This window comes from Hyla sarda, chromosome 5 (assembly GCF_029499605.1).
Source record: "Hyla sarda isolate aHylSar1 chromosome 5, aHylSar1.hap1, whole genome shotgun sequence".
NCBI lineage: Eukaryota > Metazoa > Chordata > Amphibia > Anura > Hylidae > Hyla > Hyla sarda.
Window position 1 is genome coordinate 68,601,052 of NC_079193.1, and position 18,201 is coordinate 68,619,252.

The 18,201-nt window shown below is 42.4% G+C and overlaps 2 protein-coding genes across 4 annotated transcripts in view; one reads left to right on the forward strand and one right to left on the reverse strand.

Moving 5' to 3' along the window:
* XYLB (xylulokinase) overlaps positions 1-18,201 on the forward strand; it is a 238,974-nt gene that overhangs the window by 24,663 nt on the left and 196,110 nt on the right. Inside the window, exon 1 of one of the 3 annotated variants that reach the window (XM_056519633.1) lies at positions 1,515-1,574. The exons of 1 other annotated variant lie outside the window; for it this stretch is intronic. The gene's annotated coding sequence lies outside the window, so the exon portion shown is untranslated. Of the gene's footprint in view, positions 1-1,514; positions 1,575-15,735; positions 16,194-18,201 lie in introns of those variants that run through there. One more of the 3 variants, XM_056519631.1, reaches the window with a different exon arrangement.
* Positions 747-15,256, reverse strand: C5H9orf152 (chromosome 5 C9orf152 homolog). Its single transcript, XM_056519634.1, has 2 exons — positions 14,912-15,256; positions 747-1,308 (listed from the first exon to the last, which is right to left on the reverse strand). Exons 1-2 carry the CDS (start codon positions 15,132-15,134, stop codon positions 767-769), a joined length of 765 nt encoding a protein of 254 aa, XP_056375609.1. The 5' UTR covers positions 15,135-15,256; the 3' UTR covers positions 747-766.

The following is an 18,201-nucleotide window of genomic DNA, read 5'->3' on the forward strand; positions in this document are numbered from 1 at the left end:
GGGGGGTCGGAATGGCTGCTTCCAGCAGACTGCCAGGGCCCCATTCAGGAGATCGCAGGGGTCCCAGCGGTCGGACCCCCCACGACCTATAACTTATCCCCTATCCTTTCGATAGAGGATAAGTTATTTTTTCCCCTCCACTACTCCTTTAAATGGGGTTTCCACCCTTAGAAGTCATAAAGTATCACCATGATTTGCCTTCTTTTGCTGTTTGGTGGAGTTTCTACTTTTGGAACCCCCTTGATTCTCAAAATGAAGGGGTCGGAACGCAAACTTGTCCTTGTACAGTGCCGTTCCTGTCCAACTGCTCTGCAGAGAACTGTGTTGCAGTTCCCTTAAAAGAGGGTGTAGGGGAGCACTGCTGTGCAGGAAAGACACCAAAGGGACCTTGGTCCCTTAAGTCTTGGGATCAGCAGCCATAACATTATGAATGACCCCTTAGGGCATTTACAAAATTCCTAAATAGAGGCAAGCTAGTGGGCGTCTATCACTTCTGACTGACTAAGATGGTTCACTGAAAAAAGGCAGCACTGCACTTCAGGGGAAGTTTTGTAGATGAACTTGTCCTCACTAGCTCAACCCTATTGGAGTATTAGATACTATCAAATATATATACATGGCCTTGGTAACAGATGTCCTTTAAATTTTGTAACAGACATATTATCAATCAGTCCAAGATCAATTATTATACTAGAAAAGTAAGGTGCAAGCCAATACCAAACAAGTTTATATGAAGGTCACATTGATGGATTTTCAAATATTGACTTTAATGTGTTACATATAAACCCAGCTTCCTGGCAGCTTCCGATATGCGAGGATTTTTCTTCTGAGGAAAAGGATAGTAGACCAGTTTCTCTGTAGGAGACGTGGGCTTAGAGTTTGGAAATGGGTACTGACTCCATGATGCAGGAATCGGGTTCTTAAGGGAAGATTTCCTGCGAAAGCTAATGGAATGGTGATCTCCATTCAGGTCCTTACGTTCCATTGTCTCAGTATTGGGTACTGGCACATGTGTTGGCTGACTTTCTGAATTCAGAAGCCGTTCGAACAATACAGTTTTGTTAATGCTTCTGTCAAGCTCTGGTGTGTTGGTTTCAGGAGCAGCTTGACCATTCAGCTGCACCATTCGATGGATGTTCAGATGGGCGTGCCAAGGGCCATTTCTGTCCTTTAGATAGTTTTTGCCTGTCAATTCTAGAGTGACCTCTTTAAAAGGTAACTGGTCCATGAAGGTCTTATGCTTCTTAGCATTTTGATTGACTTGAACAGTGTTCACATCTGGCTCTCGTAAAATGAGTTCATTGTCACCTGCAAAAGAAGAAGTTCAGTTAAAATAAATGTATTTTTCTGGTGTTTTAAACATAATTTATTTTTTCAGATAACTTTTCAGAATAAGTGTGTATGATCATGAGGGTGTGCACTATTTCTTGCCATTATATAACAGATTGCTCTGCATGCTAAATCTCTTATTCTTATATGTCCCTAATCTAGTGGTTGGAGCCTAGTCTCAATTATGGCTCTTACACCAAGAAGAGAGCAGATCTTATTCTCTATACACATTATAGACATTACAGGTCAGTAGTAAACAGTCTTAGCTGTGAATCAAGCTCTAGATGCATGAGCTGCTAGTCCAAAACAGAATTAAAGGGGTATTCCAGAGAAGTATGTATTTCAACCTTGAACCTCCATCTACTCAATATGTATATCCAACATCACTTTATGACTCGATCAGTCCTGACAGTTTCAGACTGCATAGGGACACAACCTATTGGCAAGGGGTATTGTAAAGCTGTCCAATGTGTATAGTGGCCTCTAACTCTCCCAAGATGGCAGATGTCATCGATGATATGGATCAGGTTGTTAAATTTCAACTGTCCAGTTCTTTGTTCTCAGGCAAAGAAGACATCGCCAGTGGTGTCTTGTCGTGGCTTACCCACCTTCCATTGAAAACACATGTACGCTTAACTGAACATGTTTATGTATGGGGGATTAAAAGAGATCAATGGTTTTCTAAGGTGTATGGCCATCTTCACACCTAATTATCAGTGTATTCATACAATAACAGAGGAAAACAGAATGTATAGTTTTAAGAAACGATGCTCCAGAATAGTTATTTTATGAAAGATAAAAGTATTATGGGAGTAGTGCAGAGAAAAATAACTTATCCCCTATCCAAAGGATAGGGGATAAGTTATAGATTGCGGGAATCAAGCGCTGAGATCACCCGGGATCTTCTGAACAGGGCCCCGGAAGTCATTCCGACCCTAACAGAAAGCCGCAGCCGACACCCCCCTCCATGTATCTCTATGGGATACATTGAGGGGAGATCGTGGGGGATCCCAGCGCTCGGACCCCCTGCAATCTATAACTTTTCCCCTATCCTTTGGATAGAGGATAAGTTATTTTTCACTACAGAACTCCTTAAAAAGATATGTCAGCAGAGATGATGAGTCCTCTTGAAGAGACTCAAGTTGACACAAGCATATTCTAGTATATCAATCCATAGAGGAAATCATGTTCATTATGCAGCTTGTGTAAAATCAATTAATGCCCCCTTTCCTTTGTCTTTGTTTTCCTTTGTGGCATGAGGGTTAATGGAAAACTATTTGCAAAACCTTCTTGGCACATACAGATTACAATGAGGTAACTTTGTACACGTGGCAATAAGTTCTGTGTTTTGGAGTGGCTCCAGTGGGGAGATTAAAGATATCTAAGCTTTGCCATGTACCTGGGCACTGTGCTGTATATATGCACTGCTGTTCACAATGACCAGTGAAGGGAACAAAAAAACTATATTTTTATCATGTCAGAGCAAACTTTAATATAAAACTGCACCATTTTCTAAATCAGAGCATGTATTTTAACAGACATCAAGCTTACACAATAGAATCTCCCAATAGTGGACGCTCACTGGGAAAAAAAGAAACTTTACGCTATAGAGAAATGTCCCCTATTGGGAAAAAGGCTCAAAAACCTTTCTAAATGACGAAACGAATACTGTACTGTACTCACTCCAGAGTGTAATTACCTATAAAACACAATAAAAAACAATATTACAGTAGAATCTCCCCCTCTTGATTCCTCCAATTCCACTTCATTCCTCCCCCCTTAAACCCCCTGTGTCATTTTATTCCCCCCTGTGCCAAATCATTCCCCCCTTACCCCCTGTGCCACATCATTTCTCTTGATTCCCTCCCGTGCCCTGTCATTCCCCCTTTATCCCCGATACATTCCCTTTAAAGGGGTACTTCGGTGGAAAACATTTTTTTTTAAATCAACTGGTGCCAGAAAGTTAAACAGATTTTGAAATTACTTCGATTTAAAAATCTTAATCTTTCCAGTACTTATCAGCTGCTGTATGCTCCACAGAAAGTTCATTTTTTTTTTCTGTCTGACCACAGTGCTCTCTACTGACACCTCTGTCCATTTCAGGAACTGTCCAGAGCAGGAGCATATCCCCATAGCAAACCTATCCTGCCCTGAACAGTTCCTGACATGGACAGAGGTGTCAGCAGAGAACACTGTGGTCAGACTGAAAAGAAATTCAAATAGAAAATAATTTCCTCTGTAGTTTACAGCAGCTGATAAGTACTGGAAGGATTACGATTTTTAAATAGAAGTAATTTACAAATCTGTTTAAATTTCTGGCACCAGTTGATTTAAAAAAAACATTGTATTCCACCGGAGTACCCCTTTAAGACAGTTGCATGACTCTATGACTTAGCACTATTTAGCTCTTGTGAGTTGAGCATCTGGTTATTTGTTGGCTAAAAATTTTCCTTTCACAAGGTGATGTTAAGAATGGCAATTGAAATGCTGGTGAAATGCCCCAAAAAATTTGCAAAAAAATAGAAAATAAATAAATAAAGTTTTTCCATGAAAACAAAATGTGTGACACCAGCCTAAAAGACATATGCATAGTTTATATTTCTGTCTGGTTGTGGTTATTTATATAAGATAATGTCAGGCACACCTGAAAGATATGGTGCTATGTCCAACACGGATGTCGTGAAAAAGATCAAACAGAGTTAAACAGAGAGATCTGATATGGAGAAAGTGGCTCAGGTTTATGGAACACTTTGCCAAAAGAAACTTGCAAGCTCCCGGGTCCTGACAGCTTCTCAGTTATAATGAAATAATGGAGCATTATATAGAAAACAAACAAAAGGCACCATTATAAGGGATTTCTTGTTTAGTATTAGTTTATAGAGCAGTATGACACAGTGTAAACCTCTTGTGACTGGTAGTCAGTGCTGAAAGCCCCATTATGTTATTTATGGCTTCACAAGAGGTTTATACCGGACTCAGCAAACCCACTGAAGTGTTTTTTCTCTTTACAAGTCTTATACTATGTATGAGCCATATGTTTGTTTTAAGTATACTGCAAACACAGCAGGGGAGATTAATCAAAGCTTGTGCAGAGGAGCAGATGCCCATAGACCAATCAGATTCCAGCTTTCATTCATAAGAAGCCTTTTCAAAAAGTTAAAGGAACGATGAGATTGATTGCTATGGACAACTTTCCTTTTCACCTGCACTAAACCCAATATACTGGATTATGGTGCGGGTGAACAGCTTTTACAATGAGGGGTCACTTATGTAAATTGATGAAGTACTGCAGGAGATATGTCTTAAAACTTGTAGTGCTCCCCTGCCTCCTCCATATTCTGCCAGACTCCTCCATGCTCTGCCCCCACTGTAATGAATATGCAAAAGTATTCACTCTCATGTTGCTAGGACTTAAGAATCTATGCTCTGCTCTGAGCAGAATGCCGGAGAACAGAGAGCATGTGACGGCAGGCTCTCACAAGTAAATACTTTTGCCTATTCATTACAGGGTCGGGGGGAATATTGAGGAGGCAGGAGAGCATGGCAAGTGGGCCCCACACCTCCATGGAGCAGAGCTGCACAATAGAACTAGAAGTATGAAGATGTATAAGGATACGTTCACACGGGCAGATCTATTTGCAGGTTTTCCGCTGTGTATTTGAAAGGGGCAGGCTTTTCTCGGCTGTCCATAGCAGATTTTCCGCTGCGTAAAATCTGCCGCAGACCCTACTGACTTCAATGGGGATTGCGGCGGATTTTCCACAGAGGAAATTCTGCAGGGGAAATCTGCTGCGGACAACTGCAAAGAGCCCGCCCCCTTTCAAATAGGCAGTAAGAAACCCTCATATAAATCTGCCCATGTGAACGTACCCTTACTCTGGAAATATTTCAGCAGTTCACATAAGGTGCTGTTTACCCGCACTATAACACAGTGTATTTAGGGTTTAGTACGGGTGAACAGCCTGTCAGTTTCTTTTTAATACATTTTCCCCAGTGGTAACAGAGCTTAAAGAGATACCCCAAGATGTGTGTAGAACAAAGAAGCAGTAGATCCAGCACTCTTCTTAGCAGCTTTATTGTAACACCGAAAAAGAGCGCATGCGCTCGAAACGCGTTTGATGTATTGGCTGATTTTATCCGAGTGCTGTGTTACAATAAAGCTGCTAAGAAGATTGCTGGATCTACTGCTTCTTTGTTCTACTGTTGGGTGTTGGCTGGACACCGATCCGTGCACATTGGAGGGGTTTTGGTGAGCTGGACAAGTGTCTGTGGACTTTCCCAAGATGTGTGTGTATTACTAAAATGTCTTTGTTTTGTGTCATGAAGCAGTTTTGGTGGACCTGGAAGCAGAAAAATGCTACATGTCCAACTGCAGCTTGACAGAAATGGACAGAGAACAGCTGTCAGATCTCTTGACATTTATTTATTTATTTTTTTAAATCCATGGGGGAGATTTATCAAAACCTGTCCGGAGGAAAAGTTGCCCAGTTGCCCATAGCAACCAATCAGATCGCTTCTTTCATTTTTAACAAGGCCTCTGCAAAATGAAAGAAGCGATCTGATTGGTTGCTATGGGCAACTGGGCAACTTTCCTCTAAACAGGTTTTGATAAATCTTCCCCCATGTGTTTATTTGGGATTGTGGTGTTCTTCTGTTGTTCCCCCTGGTAATGCAAAAAATTGACCATTGGATGTTACCATGTTCTCAGTCCAATCAATGCTGACAGTGCCAGACTGTATAGGGACATGCCCCAATGACACCTGGTTGTTAATTCATTCATTTTCAGAAGGTCTAACAGCAGTACAGCTTGATGCACCATTTTAAAGAAGTTCTATGAGGGTAAATGCATACAGGGTGGCAATGTTCTGGATTTTTCATGCCGATTTGCACATGGACAATCTGCAGCCTAAAGGGGTACTCTGCCCCTAGACATCTTATCCCCTATCCAGCGGATAGGGGATAAGATGTCTGATCATGGGCATCCTGCCACTGGATCTTCCTGCTGCACCCGGCGTTCGTTTGGAGCGTCGGGTGCAGTGTCAGAGCGCCTGAGGCTCGTGAGGTCACGGCCAAGCCCCACTCATGACGTCACGGCCATGCCCCCTCAATGCAAGTCTATGGGAGGGGGCGTGACGAGCCAGGCGTGACCATGATGTCACCAGCCTCTGCATCGCCAGACATCTGGAAAGGAGCGAAGTTCGCTCCGTGCACCATATGTCTGGGGTGCCGCAGCTGTGATCGTGGGGGTCCCCAGCAGCGGGATCCCCGAGATCAGACATCTTATTTCCTATCCTTTGGATAGGGGATAAGATGTCTAAGGGCGGAGTACCCCTTTAATTGAGTAACAGAGAAATGAATAAATGGGTAGTAAAAATTGTATCCAATGGCAGGTGAAAGTTTTTGTGTGGAATTATTGTGAGCATTCTCCATTCCATCGGCTGGGAAATTCCTTCCTGATCCAATTGCCAGTCTCTTTACACCTGTTCCCCTTTTTACTTTATTTTTCTTTTACTTTTTATTGTAGAAAAAAATATGAATGGATCCTAAAGGGTTGGTTCCTGTAATGTGGACAAGCTGGACATGTCTATAGTTATTACTTCTTCAGTTTATTTATTTTTTAGAAATAACAAATATATAGGCCCAGATAATCAAACTGTGCAAAAATTGGAGTGATTTTCCCATAAAAGTCAAGGTTTCTTATCTTATTGAGCTCTGGTGAAGTGAAAGGTAAGCTGTGATTGGCTTATGTGGGAAAATCCCTCTGTTTTTTCTCGCACACTGTTTGATAAATCTGCGCCATTTCATTTCTTTTGTTTATACATGCAGTCTTTCTCATCCCAAATCTCAGCTTAAACCTGATTTGTCAATGGGCTATTCCAAGTTATTACTTCATATATCCTGATCCGGAATGGGAGGAGTGTGAATGTAGGTGAACAACCATACCATTAACGTTCAAGTGTAATTATAACATTGTTTACCTTTGACAATTAACCCTTGTGACAAGGAACAGACGTTTTACAGGGCGTGTGCCGAACAAAACCATTTCCTTTAGTTTCCCTGCAACATCCTCAATGTATGTCTATGTAAACACTACAATGCTGTTTCTCCTTTTTTTTTAAAAAATGTATCAAGTGCTCTTTGTTTATTTACGTTGTAGCATATATATATATATATATATATATATATATATATATATATACACACACAGTACAGACCAAAAGTTTGGACACACCTTCTCATTCAGAGTTTTCTTTATTTTCATGACTATGAAAATTGTAGATTCACACTGAAGGCATCAAAACTATGAATTAACACATGTGGAATTATATACATAACAAAAAAGTGTGAAAATCTGTCATATTCTAGGTTCTAGCCACCTTTTGCTTTGATTACTGCTTTGCACACTCTTGGCATTCTCTTGATGAGCTTCAAGAGGTAGTCACCTGAAATGGTCTTCCAACAGTCTTGAAGGAGTTCCCAGAGATGCTTAGCACTTGTTGGCCCTTTTTGCCTTCACTCTGCGGTCCAGCTCACCCCCAAACCATCTCGATTGGGTTCAGGTCCGGTGACTGTGGAGGCCAGGTCATCTGGCGCAGCACCCCATCACTCTCCTTCTTGGTCAAATAGCCCTTACACAGCCTGGAGGGGTGTTTGGGGTCATTGTCCTGTTGAAAAATAAATGATGGTCCAACTATACGCAAACCGGATGGAATAGCATGCCGCTGCAAGATGCTGTGGTAGCCATGCTGGTTCAGTATGCCTTCAATTTTGAATAAATCCCCAACAGTGTCACCAGAAAAGCACCCCCACACCATCACACCTCCTCCTCCACACCATCACACCTCCTCCTCCACACCAGCACACCTGTGAAGTGAAAACCATTTCAGGTGACTACCTCTTGAATCTCAGCAAGAGAATGCAAAGAGTGTGCAAAGCAGTAACCAAAGAAAAAGGTGGCTACTTTGAAGAACCTAGAATGTGACATATTTTCAGTTGTTTCACACTTTTTGTTATGTCTGTAATTCCATATGTGTTAATTCATAGTTTTAATGCCTTCAATATATATGTCAGCATGGTGGCTGGGTGGTTAGTACTGTATGCCTTGCAGCACTGGGGTCCTGGGTATGAATCTGACCAACCTTTGTCTGTGTAGTTTGTAAAGGGAACCTGTCACCATAAGAAGCTAAGCAGATTGATATAGATCTTTGTAGGAAAAGATACAGTATAACTTGTTACTTATTGATTAAAATCTTTGATCTTTTTATGCGAAAGGAGTCCAGTTGGCGGTGTTAATATTGAATGACACTTTTAAGCAATAAGTTACAAGATATACTGAATATTTCCCTATATTTCCCTACAAAGATATATATCAATCTGCTCAGAAATTCCTGCTTTATAACATATAGATTACATAGTGTGTTTATGATGACAAACCCTCTTTAAAAATAAAACGTACTGAGGTTAGATTGCGAGCCCCAATTGGGACAGAGACTCTGTTACTATATAAATAATATAACTTGCCAAATTTCACATAGGGTAGCTTGAAATTATAAAAATATGGCTGTCTCCCCCCCCCCCCCCCCCAGAAATGCAAGTAAATAAATTGGGTCCTGGGCATGCTGCCAAGACAAAGGAACAGAGATTCCAAACACAAGGTAAGTACACAGGTTTCTTAACTGGACAATGTGCTTCAAGAACAGATTTTTCTCCTTCACAGGTCTAGCAACATGAAGGGAGTACATCACAATAATTCTTGATAAAAAAAACTAATCTAGGATTTCTGCTAATTTAAAACATGATTTTGCCTACCCCCCCCCCCCCCCTTCATATATTTCACTGTTAGATGGCATCCTCAGAGGATAAAAAGAGGCTATATAGTGTAGTTTTTTCCCTGACTACAGTCTTTCATTATTGGCCATGTGTCCTGCAGAAACACTTTTAGTATTGGTTTACTATTAATAATGACATACAATTTACAGAGGTACCACAATGTGTTAGGCCCCTTCATATATTAGTTGTCCAGCAGAGTTTCCATCTGGCGTGCACTGGAGGAAAACTGATAGTAGAACTAATCCCATTCATTCGACTGGGACAGTTTACAATCATCTGGCATCTCAGTTTGGACGCCGGATGGTTGGACACACCAGACCGTCACCAGCAGGGGAACACATCTTGGATGCCAGAAGCTACACAACTGATGATAACTGATCCATTTTGTCATCAGTTGTAGAATCATCTGTGTTGAGTTTTAGGCTAGGTTCACGCCTGACATATGTGCACCCAGCCTTATGTAGTCACCCACAGGACTGAAAGAAAAACTTACTTAGGGTACGTTCACACGTACGCAGATTTGGTGCGCAGGATCTGCTGCAGATTTCAATGTAAACTAAATGACTGAGCACAGCCTCTAATAGGCAGTTACAATCTGCACAGGATCCTGTATGTGTGAACGTACCCTTAACCCCTTAAGGACCCGGCCATTTTTTTGCACATCTGACCACTGTCACTTTAAGCATTAATAACCCTGGGATGCTTTTACCTTTCATTCTGATTCCGAGATTGTTTTTTTATGACATATTTTACTTTATGGTAGTCCTAAATTTTTGTCGATACTTGCATCATTTCTTGGTGAAAAATTCCAAAATGTTTTTAAAAAATTGAAAATTGTGCATTTTTTTTTACCTTGAAGCTCTCTGCTTATAAGGAAAATGGATATTCCAAATAAATTATATATTGTTTCACATATACAATATGTCTACTTTATGTTTGCATCATAAAGTTGACATGTTTTTACTTTTGGAAGACACCAGAGGGCTTCAAAGTTCAGCAGCAATTTTCAAATTTTTCACAAAATTTTTAAAATCTGAATTTTTCAGGGACCAGTTCAGGTTTTAAGTGGATTTGAAGAGCCTTCATATAAGAAATACCCCACAAATGACCCCATTTTAAAAACTGCACCCCTTAAAGTATCCAAAATGACATACAGTAAGTCTGTTAACCCTTTAGGTGTTTAACAGAAATTTGAAGGAGAGAATTCAAAATCATCATTTTTTACACTCGTAGACCCAGTTTTTGGTGGTAATAGGAGCAAACGCGCCCCAAAATTTTTAACCCAATTTCTCTCGAGTAAGGAAATACCTCATATGTGGATGTAAAGTGTTCGGCGGGCGCAGTAGAGGGCTCAGAAGGGAAGGAGCGACAATGGGATTTTGGAGAGTGAATTTTGCTGAAATTGTTTTTAGGGGGCATGTCACATTTAGGAAGCCCCTATGGTGCCAGAAAATTTGTAACCCCATCTCTTCTGAGTATGGAAATACCCCATGTTAGGACGTAAAATGCTCTGCGGGCGAACTACAATGCTCAGAAGAGGAGTCACATTTGGCTTTTGGAAAGCAAATTTTGCTGAAATGGTTTTTGGGGGGCATGTCGTATTTAGGAAGCCTCTGTGGTGCCACAACAGCAAAAAAAAAAAAGGGTAATGGGAGAAAATGACCCCCAAAATTTGTAACTCCATCTCTTCTGAGTATGGAAATACCCCATGTGTAGACGTCAATTGCTCTGCTGGCGCGCTACAATGCTTAGAAGAGGAGGAGTGCCATTGAGCTTTTGAAAAGAGAATTTGTTTGGAATGGAAGTCAGAGGCCATGTGCGTTTACAAAGCCCCCCGTGGTGCCAGAACAGTGGACCCCCCACATGTGACCCCCTTTTGGATGCCATTTTCATTTTCCCATCCAACTTTAATGAAAATTCGTCAAACACCTGTGGTGTGTTAACGCTCATTATACCCCTTCTCAAGTTCCATGAGGGGTGTAGTTTGCAAAATGGGGTCACATATGGGTATTTATTTTTTTGCATTTATGTCAGAACCGCTTTAAAATCAGCCACCCCTGTGCAAATCACCAATTTAGGCCTCAAATGTACAAAGTGCGCTCTCACTCCTGAGCCTTGTTGTGTGTCCGCAGAGCATTGTTCGCCCACATATGGGGTACTTCCGTACTCGGGAGAAATTGCGTTACACATTTTGGAGGTCTTTTTTTGCTTTTACCGCTTGTGACATTAAAAAATATGGGGCAACACCAGCATGTTAGTGTAAACATTTGTAGCCCCCAACTTTTTCTTTTCATAAGGGGTAAAAGGAGAAAAAGCCCCCCAAAATTTGTAGTGTAATTTCTCCCGGGTACGGAAATACCCCATAAGTGGCCCTAAACTGTTTCCTTGAAATACGACAGGGCTCCGAAGTGAGAGAGCGCCATGCGCATTTGAGGACTACATTAGGGATTGCATAGGGGTGGACATAGGGGTATTCTACGCCAGTGATTCCCAAACAGGGTGCCTCCAGCTGTTTCTAAACTCCCAGCATGCCAGGACAGTCAGTGGCTGTCTGGAAATGCTGGGAGTTGTTGTTATGCAACAGCTGGAGGCTCCGTTTTGGAAACACTGCCGTACAATACGTTTTTCATTTTTATTGTGGGGGGGGGGGGGGAGACAGTGTAAGGGGGTGTTTATGTAGTGTTTTACCCTTTATTATGTGTTAGTGTAGTGTTTTTAGGGTACATTTGTACTGGCGGGTTACATTTAATTTCCCACTATGAGTTTGCGCTGCGGGAAACTTACTGTAAACCCACCAGTGTGAATGTACCCTGTACCTCCAGCTGTTTCAAAACTACAAGTCCCAGCATGCACTGACAGACCGTGCATGCTGGGAGTTGTACTTTTGCAACAGCTGGAGGCACACTGGTTGGAAAACCTTCAGTTAGTTTCTGTCACCTAACTCAGTATTTTCCAACCAGTGTGCCTCCAGTGCAAAGTGCAACTCCCAGCATGTACTGATCGCCGAAGGGCATGCTGGGAGATGTAGTTATGCAACAACTGGAGGTACGCAACTACAACTCCCAGCATGCCGAGACAGCTGTTTGCTGTGTGGGCATGCTAGGAGTTGTAGTTTTGCAAGATCTAGAGGGCCACAATTTAGAGATCACTGCAAAGTGATCTCCAAACTGCAGCCCTCCAGCTGTTGCAAAACTACAAATCCCAGCATACCCACACAGCAAACAGCTGTCTGGGCATGCTGGGAGTTGTAGTTTTGCAACATCTGGAGGGCTACAGTTGAGAGACCACTGTATAGTGGTCTCAGACTGGAGCCCTCCAGATGTTGCTAGGCAACTCACCGGCCTCCTTGAAATACGACAGGGCTCCGAAGTGAGAGAGCGCCATGCGCATTTGAGGACTACATTAGGGATTGCATAGGGGTGGACATAGGGGTATTCTGCGCCAGTGATTCCCAAACAGGGTGCCTCCAGCTGTTTCTAAACTCCCAGCATGCCAGGACAGTCAGTGGCTGTCTGGAAATGCTGGGAGTTGTTGTTATGCAACAGCTGGAGGCTCCGTTTTGGAAACACTGCCTTACAATACGTTTTTCATTTTTATTGAGGGGGGGGGGGGGGGGGGGGAGACAGTGTAAGGGGGTGTTTATGTAGTGTTTTACCCTTTATTATGTGTTAGTGTAGTGTAGTGTCCAGGGAGCCAGCCGCACGACATCTCTGCCCGCCGATCACAGACGCCCGCAGCCTCCGGATGGTAGGTGGATCTTCTGCCGCCAGTCCCCGTCGGTTTCCCCGTTCTGCCCCGACTATTGTGGGTGGGCAGAAGTGGGAAACCGAAAGTTAACCCCCCCTGCCCCAATCTGCTATTAGCCGTCGCTTCTGGCGACCAATAGCAGGGATAGGAGGGGTGGCACCCCTGCCACATCACTCCTATCCCTTCAGGGGGATCGTGGGTGTCTTAGACAACTGCAATCCCCCTTATATACTGGCTTACTGGGTCACCATAGACCCGTATGACCCGGAATCGGCGCAAATAGTCTATGTGAATTCACCGGCGATTTGCGACGATTGCCGACATGGGGGGGGTCTGATGACCCCCATGGGCATTTGCGCGGGGTGCCTGCTGATAGAAATTCCCACGGGCATATGGATACGTCCTGGGTGCTTAAGTACCAGGAAGCCAGGGCGTATCCATATGCCCTAGGCTTCCATTCAGGGGGCATGGTCCAGTCATCTGGATCTGTGCACTGGATGTCTGGGGAGCCACAGCTGAGATCCTTTGGATAGGGCATAAGATGTCTACGGTGGAGTACCCCTTTAAAGTTGTTGTCTCACCACAACTCTATTAGGCCATTTAGATATAACAGAAGGGGCCCTCGGCTCTGCTCCACTTTGAGACACTGTGCAGTCTCATAGTGCTGCTCCTGCGGATGTGATCAGTTTCCTGTATTAGCTTTAAGGCTGGGTTCACGCTGTAGAATTTCTGGGCAGAATTTCTGCTGGAGATCGAGCCAGCGGCACTAGGACCGTGTGGACTACATTGCTGTTCCCATAGATGGCAATGCATTTCTGAGCAGATCTCTTAAAAGATCCACCCAGAAATGCATTGCAGTCTATGGGGGCAGCAATGCAGTCCGCGTGGTCCTAGCGCTGCAGGCTCGATCTCCGGTAGAAATTCTGCAGTGTGAACCCAGCCTAACAGGTTGCAGCTTTTTCCCTGCAGCTTCCTCTGTCATGAACAGCTGTTCGCTTGGGGTTTCTGAAGCTGGACCTGCCATGATCAGCTGATCTCCTGAACAGCTTTACCTTGACAAGGGCTGTCTTACAAAGACAACACCTTTAAAAGGAATACTCCAGTGGAAAACATATTTTTCAAATGAACTGGTGCCAGAAAGTTAAACAGATTTGTAAATTACTTCTATTAAAAAATCTTATTCCTTCCAGTACTCATCAGCTGCTGTTTTCTACAGAGAAAGTTGAGTTGTTCTATTCTAACAGTCTGACTGCATGCACTTTGCTGCCACCTCTGTCCATGTCAGGAACTGTCCAGAGCAGGAGAGGTTTGCTATGGGGATTTGTTTCTACTCTGGACAGTTCCTGATAAGGACAGAGGTGTCAGCAGAGAGCACTGTGGTCAGACAGAAAAGAACAACTCAACTTTCTCCGTAGTATACAGCAGCTGATAAGTACTGGAAGAAGTTAGAGTTTTTAATAGAAGTAATTTACAAATCTGTTTAACTTTCTGGAGCCAGTTGATATGAAAAAACCGGAGTACCCCTTTAACTCATTCAGTTATTGTGATGCACAAAAATATAGTTTTATGGCTGATTCAGCCCTGACACATTTGTACCTTGTCCAGAACAGATCCCATATATCCGTGACAGAACTACTTAGATTAGGGACCAAGTTATGAAAGGATATATATTACACAGGAAGTTCAGTCCACACTTTAACTATATTCATACATGGTTTAGAGAACTTTCCTATGGAATACGTGTGTGTGTTTGTGGGGGTGTTACATATTCATTTCACCCGATTGCTTGATGATATACTTTATAGGTAACATATTTTCCCAAAATACCTTCACTTTTTTTGGCAATAATATTAGATACACTGTCAAGTGCACAAGTAACTATGTTGTATTTTGCCTGTTTCTATATAACATTTTAGTCCTAGCACCTGTTCTTGCTGTTCACCTCTTACCTGACTCAACATTCACTTTTAGAGACTAACAACTGGTAACTTACGGCGTCACGTACCTGGTTTGAAAACAATGATGTGTGTCTGTAACTTTTGCTTCTGCTTTATGCCATTGTATTGCTCCTCGAGACGATGAATATCCATTTTGCTCAGCCTCCTGGTTCCCTCTGCAGGATCCTCGTCGGTATGAGTCACTGATAATATCTCACTCATATATTTATACGCCTTTAGCATTTGCTCCCACAAGGAGAACTGCTCCCAGCAGCCGCAGCACCCAGCCATCTCTGTCACCCTTTAATAAAGCTCAGTGAAGTTCAACACCAGCCACCAATTAAGTTTGCACACCGAATCGGTAATAGCCTTCTGCTCAGTGCTTGGAACAACCGGTCTCTGCTACTGCTAAATGATCATTTGCTACACGTATTTCAGGTTGTCCTGGATGTCTTGGTTCAAAGTAAATGATAAGTACTGCACACAGAGATTATTGACTTAAGGTAGAACAGAAATTGAAGCCAAGGGAAAGTAATGGGATACAGTGCGGCCAATAGGGAAAACACACAGCGTATAAAGAAGCATTAAGATAAACCATAACTTCATAAATTAAACAGTGAATACATTATGACTTATAACATTTGTGGTACGCCTCGGGGGTTTAGGGTAGTTGGGGTGTTGCTGTTCTGAATAATAAAGGGTGCTGTTAACCCATGCCACTCGTGACGCCAGGGTGAGGGTTAAATACTGTAATGGTGCTGGGCCTATCGATACCCTTCCCAAGAGCGATAGGTGAGTGTGTAATAAATGGATTGTCCACAACCACTGTTTAACTGAAAACTTGCAAGAACTTTTACTGAAGATTTTCTGTAGCAGGCAATATCAATAACAGTCCAGATAACAGAGTCTATTTACAGTTGAGCAGCGATTGACAGTTGGTTGGGATCGGATAAGCTCAGTTTAGCTTTTAAAAGATTTCGTAGCATAGATCCGCTGGATTTAGGGGTGCATTTAGGTCCAGTGATCTTGCGGAGAGTAGCGGGGAATTGTAGATGTACAACCGCTTTGGTATAGGTCGAGGCTGCAAGGCTTTGGCCTAGTAAACGTACTTGAAAGTTGTGGAGGTCCTACCTCGTTCAGTGACAGCAACCCAAGAGAGCGAATAATGGCCGCAGCTCCCTTATATGGGCAGGGGCTGAGCCATTTTGGATTGGTCCATAACAACTGTCACTCACCTTTACACGGCATTGTGGGTGAACACGTGACACAAGAACCACCTAAGGTCCTTCAACATAACATAGAGTTCTGAGTAACGGGTCACATGACCTAAGGTCCTGCGACGCCAACCAAGTGAGTAATGCAATATACATATTTACAATGATAATTTTTTATTAATATTAACTTACTAAGGGGTGACTAGGGGCTAACTAGGGAAGAGGACCCCCACAGTCCTAGGGACTCTGACTTTGGGGACCCCCCTTACCAAGGCACAGTATGAAATACGGTGCCGGGACACCACACATTCAAGTTTCAACACATGATACATTAGAAAATTGCATGACATTTATTCATATAAAAGCCTCTAGTGAGTAATGTCTGACGGTCAAAGTAGTGAAATTGGAAAGTCACAGTTTTATTACAGAACTCTGCACTTGCGTATTTCTCAAATTTTTTATCTCCTATTCAGGGGCCTAACTATAGGGGGTGCAGTTGCACCTGGGCCCAGGAGCCTAACATGCCCTTATGGTCTCTCTTTCCTAAATGTGTAGACCAGTACTATAAATTAAAAGGTATCCAGCATAGAAAACGTATCCCCTTTCCACAGGACCCCCCACGATCTCCACATCTGCCTCACTCAGTGATTGGCTGAGTGGGTTGTCATTGCCGAGACCAGTTTATGTAGGAAGGTGGGGGCCAGAGCATTCATTGGTAAGATGCTGGGGAGGGAAGCACTCATGCTTCAGTGGAAATTGGAATACCCAGACCCCGACTGGTCAAAACGTGTGACATGTCTGTGTAACAGGGAAACTTTTATGGCAGCTTTTTAGTACAACTGATGGCCTAGATAAGACAGAATATAGACACAGGCATGCTCTAGAGCAGTGGTCTTCAACCTACGGACCTCCAGATGTTGCAAGACTACAACTCTCAGCATGCCCGGACAGCCAACAGCTGTCCGGGCATGCTGGGAGTTGTAGTTTTGCAACATCTGGAGGTCCACAGGTTGAAGACCACTGCTCTAAAGGGAGATTTATCAAAACCTGCCCAGAGGAAAAGTTGTTCAGTTGCCCATAGCAACCAATCAGATCGCTTCTTTCATTTTTAACAAGGCCTCTGCAAAATGAAAGAAGTGATCTGATTGGTTGCTATGGGCAACTGGGCAACTTTTCCTCTGGATAAGTTTTGATAAATCTCCCCCTATATGCCGAAGGCTGTTAAAATTCATTGACATCTCTGTGCTAGATAAGTCCTATTCATTGCAGCTGCCATAAAGCAAACACACCCTGCTATACCATCTATACAAACAATATGTTAAAAAGTGTGCATATACTATATAATTAACCCAAGGGGAAAAAAATAAAAATAATAAAGAAGAAAAAATAGCTGCAACAATAAAAAAAACAACAACACCACTTTAGGGGAGATTTATCAAAACATGTGCAGAGGAAAAGAGGAGCAGTTGCTAATAACAACCAATCAGATTGCTACTTTTTTTTTTTTTGAGGCCTTTTAAAGAATTTAAGGGGTATTCCCGGAAAAAAACTGTTTTGTTTAGATCAACTGGCTCCAGAAAGTTAAACAGATTTGTAAATTACTTCTATTAAAAAAATGTAATCCTTCCAATAATTATCAGCTGCTGAAGTTGAGTTGTTCTTATCTGTCTGGAAACAGTGCTCTCTGTTGACATGTCTGCTTGTCTCAGGAACTGCACCGAGCAGAATAGATTTGCTATGGGAATTTGCTTCTTCTCTGGACAGCTGCCGAGACAGGTGTCATCAGAGAGCACTTAGACAGAAAAGAACAACTCAACTTCAGCAGCTCATAAGTACTGAAAGGATTAAGATTTTTTAATAGAAGTAATTTACAAATCTGTTTAACTTTCTGGATATATATATATATATATATATATATATATATATATATATATATATAAAAGTTTTCCTGCATAACCCCTTTAAGAAGAAATCTGCTGGGTTGCTATAGGCAATTGCTCCACTTTACCTCTTTGCAGATTTTGATAAATCTTCCCCTTTATTTCTATTTTTCATAGTTACGCCTTCGTAATAAAACCAAAACGAGATACATGATAAATACCCTTTATGCTTCAGAAATTCTTGGAAATGTCACATAAATGTTT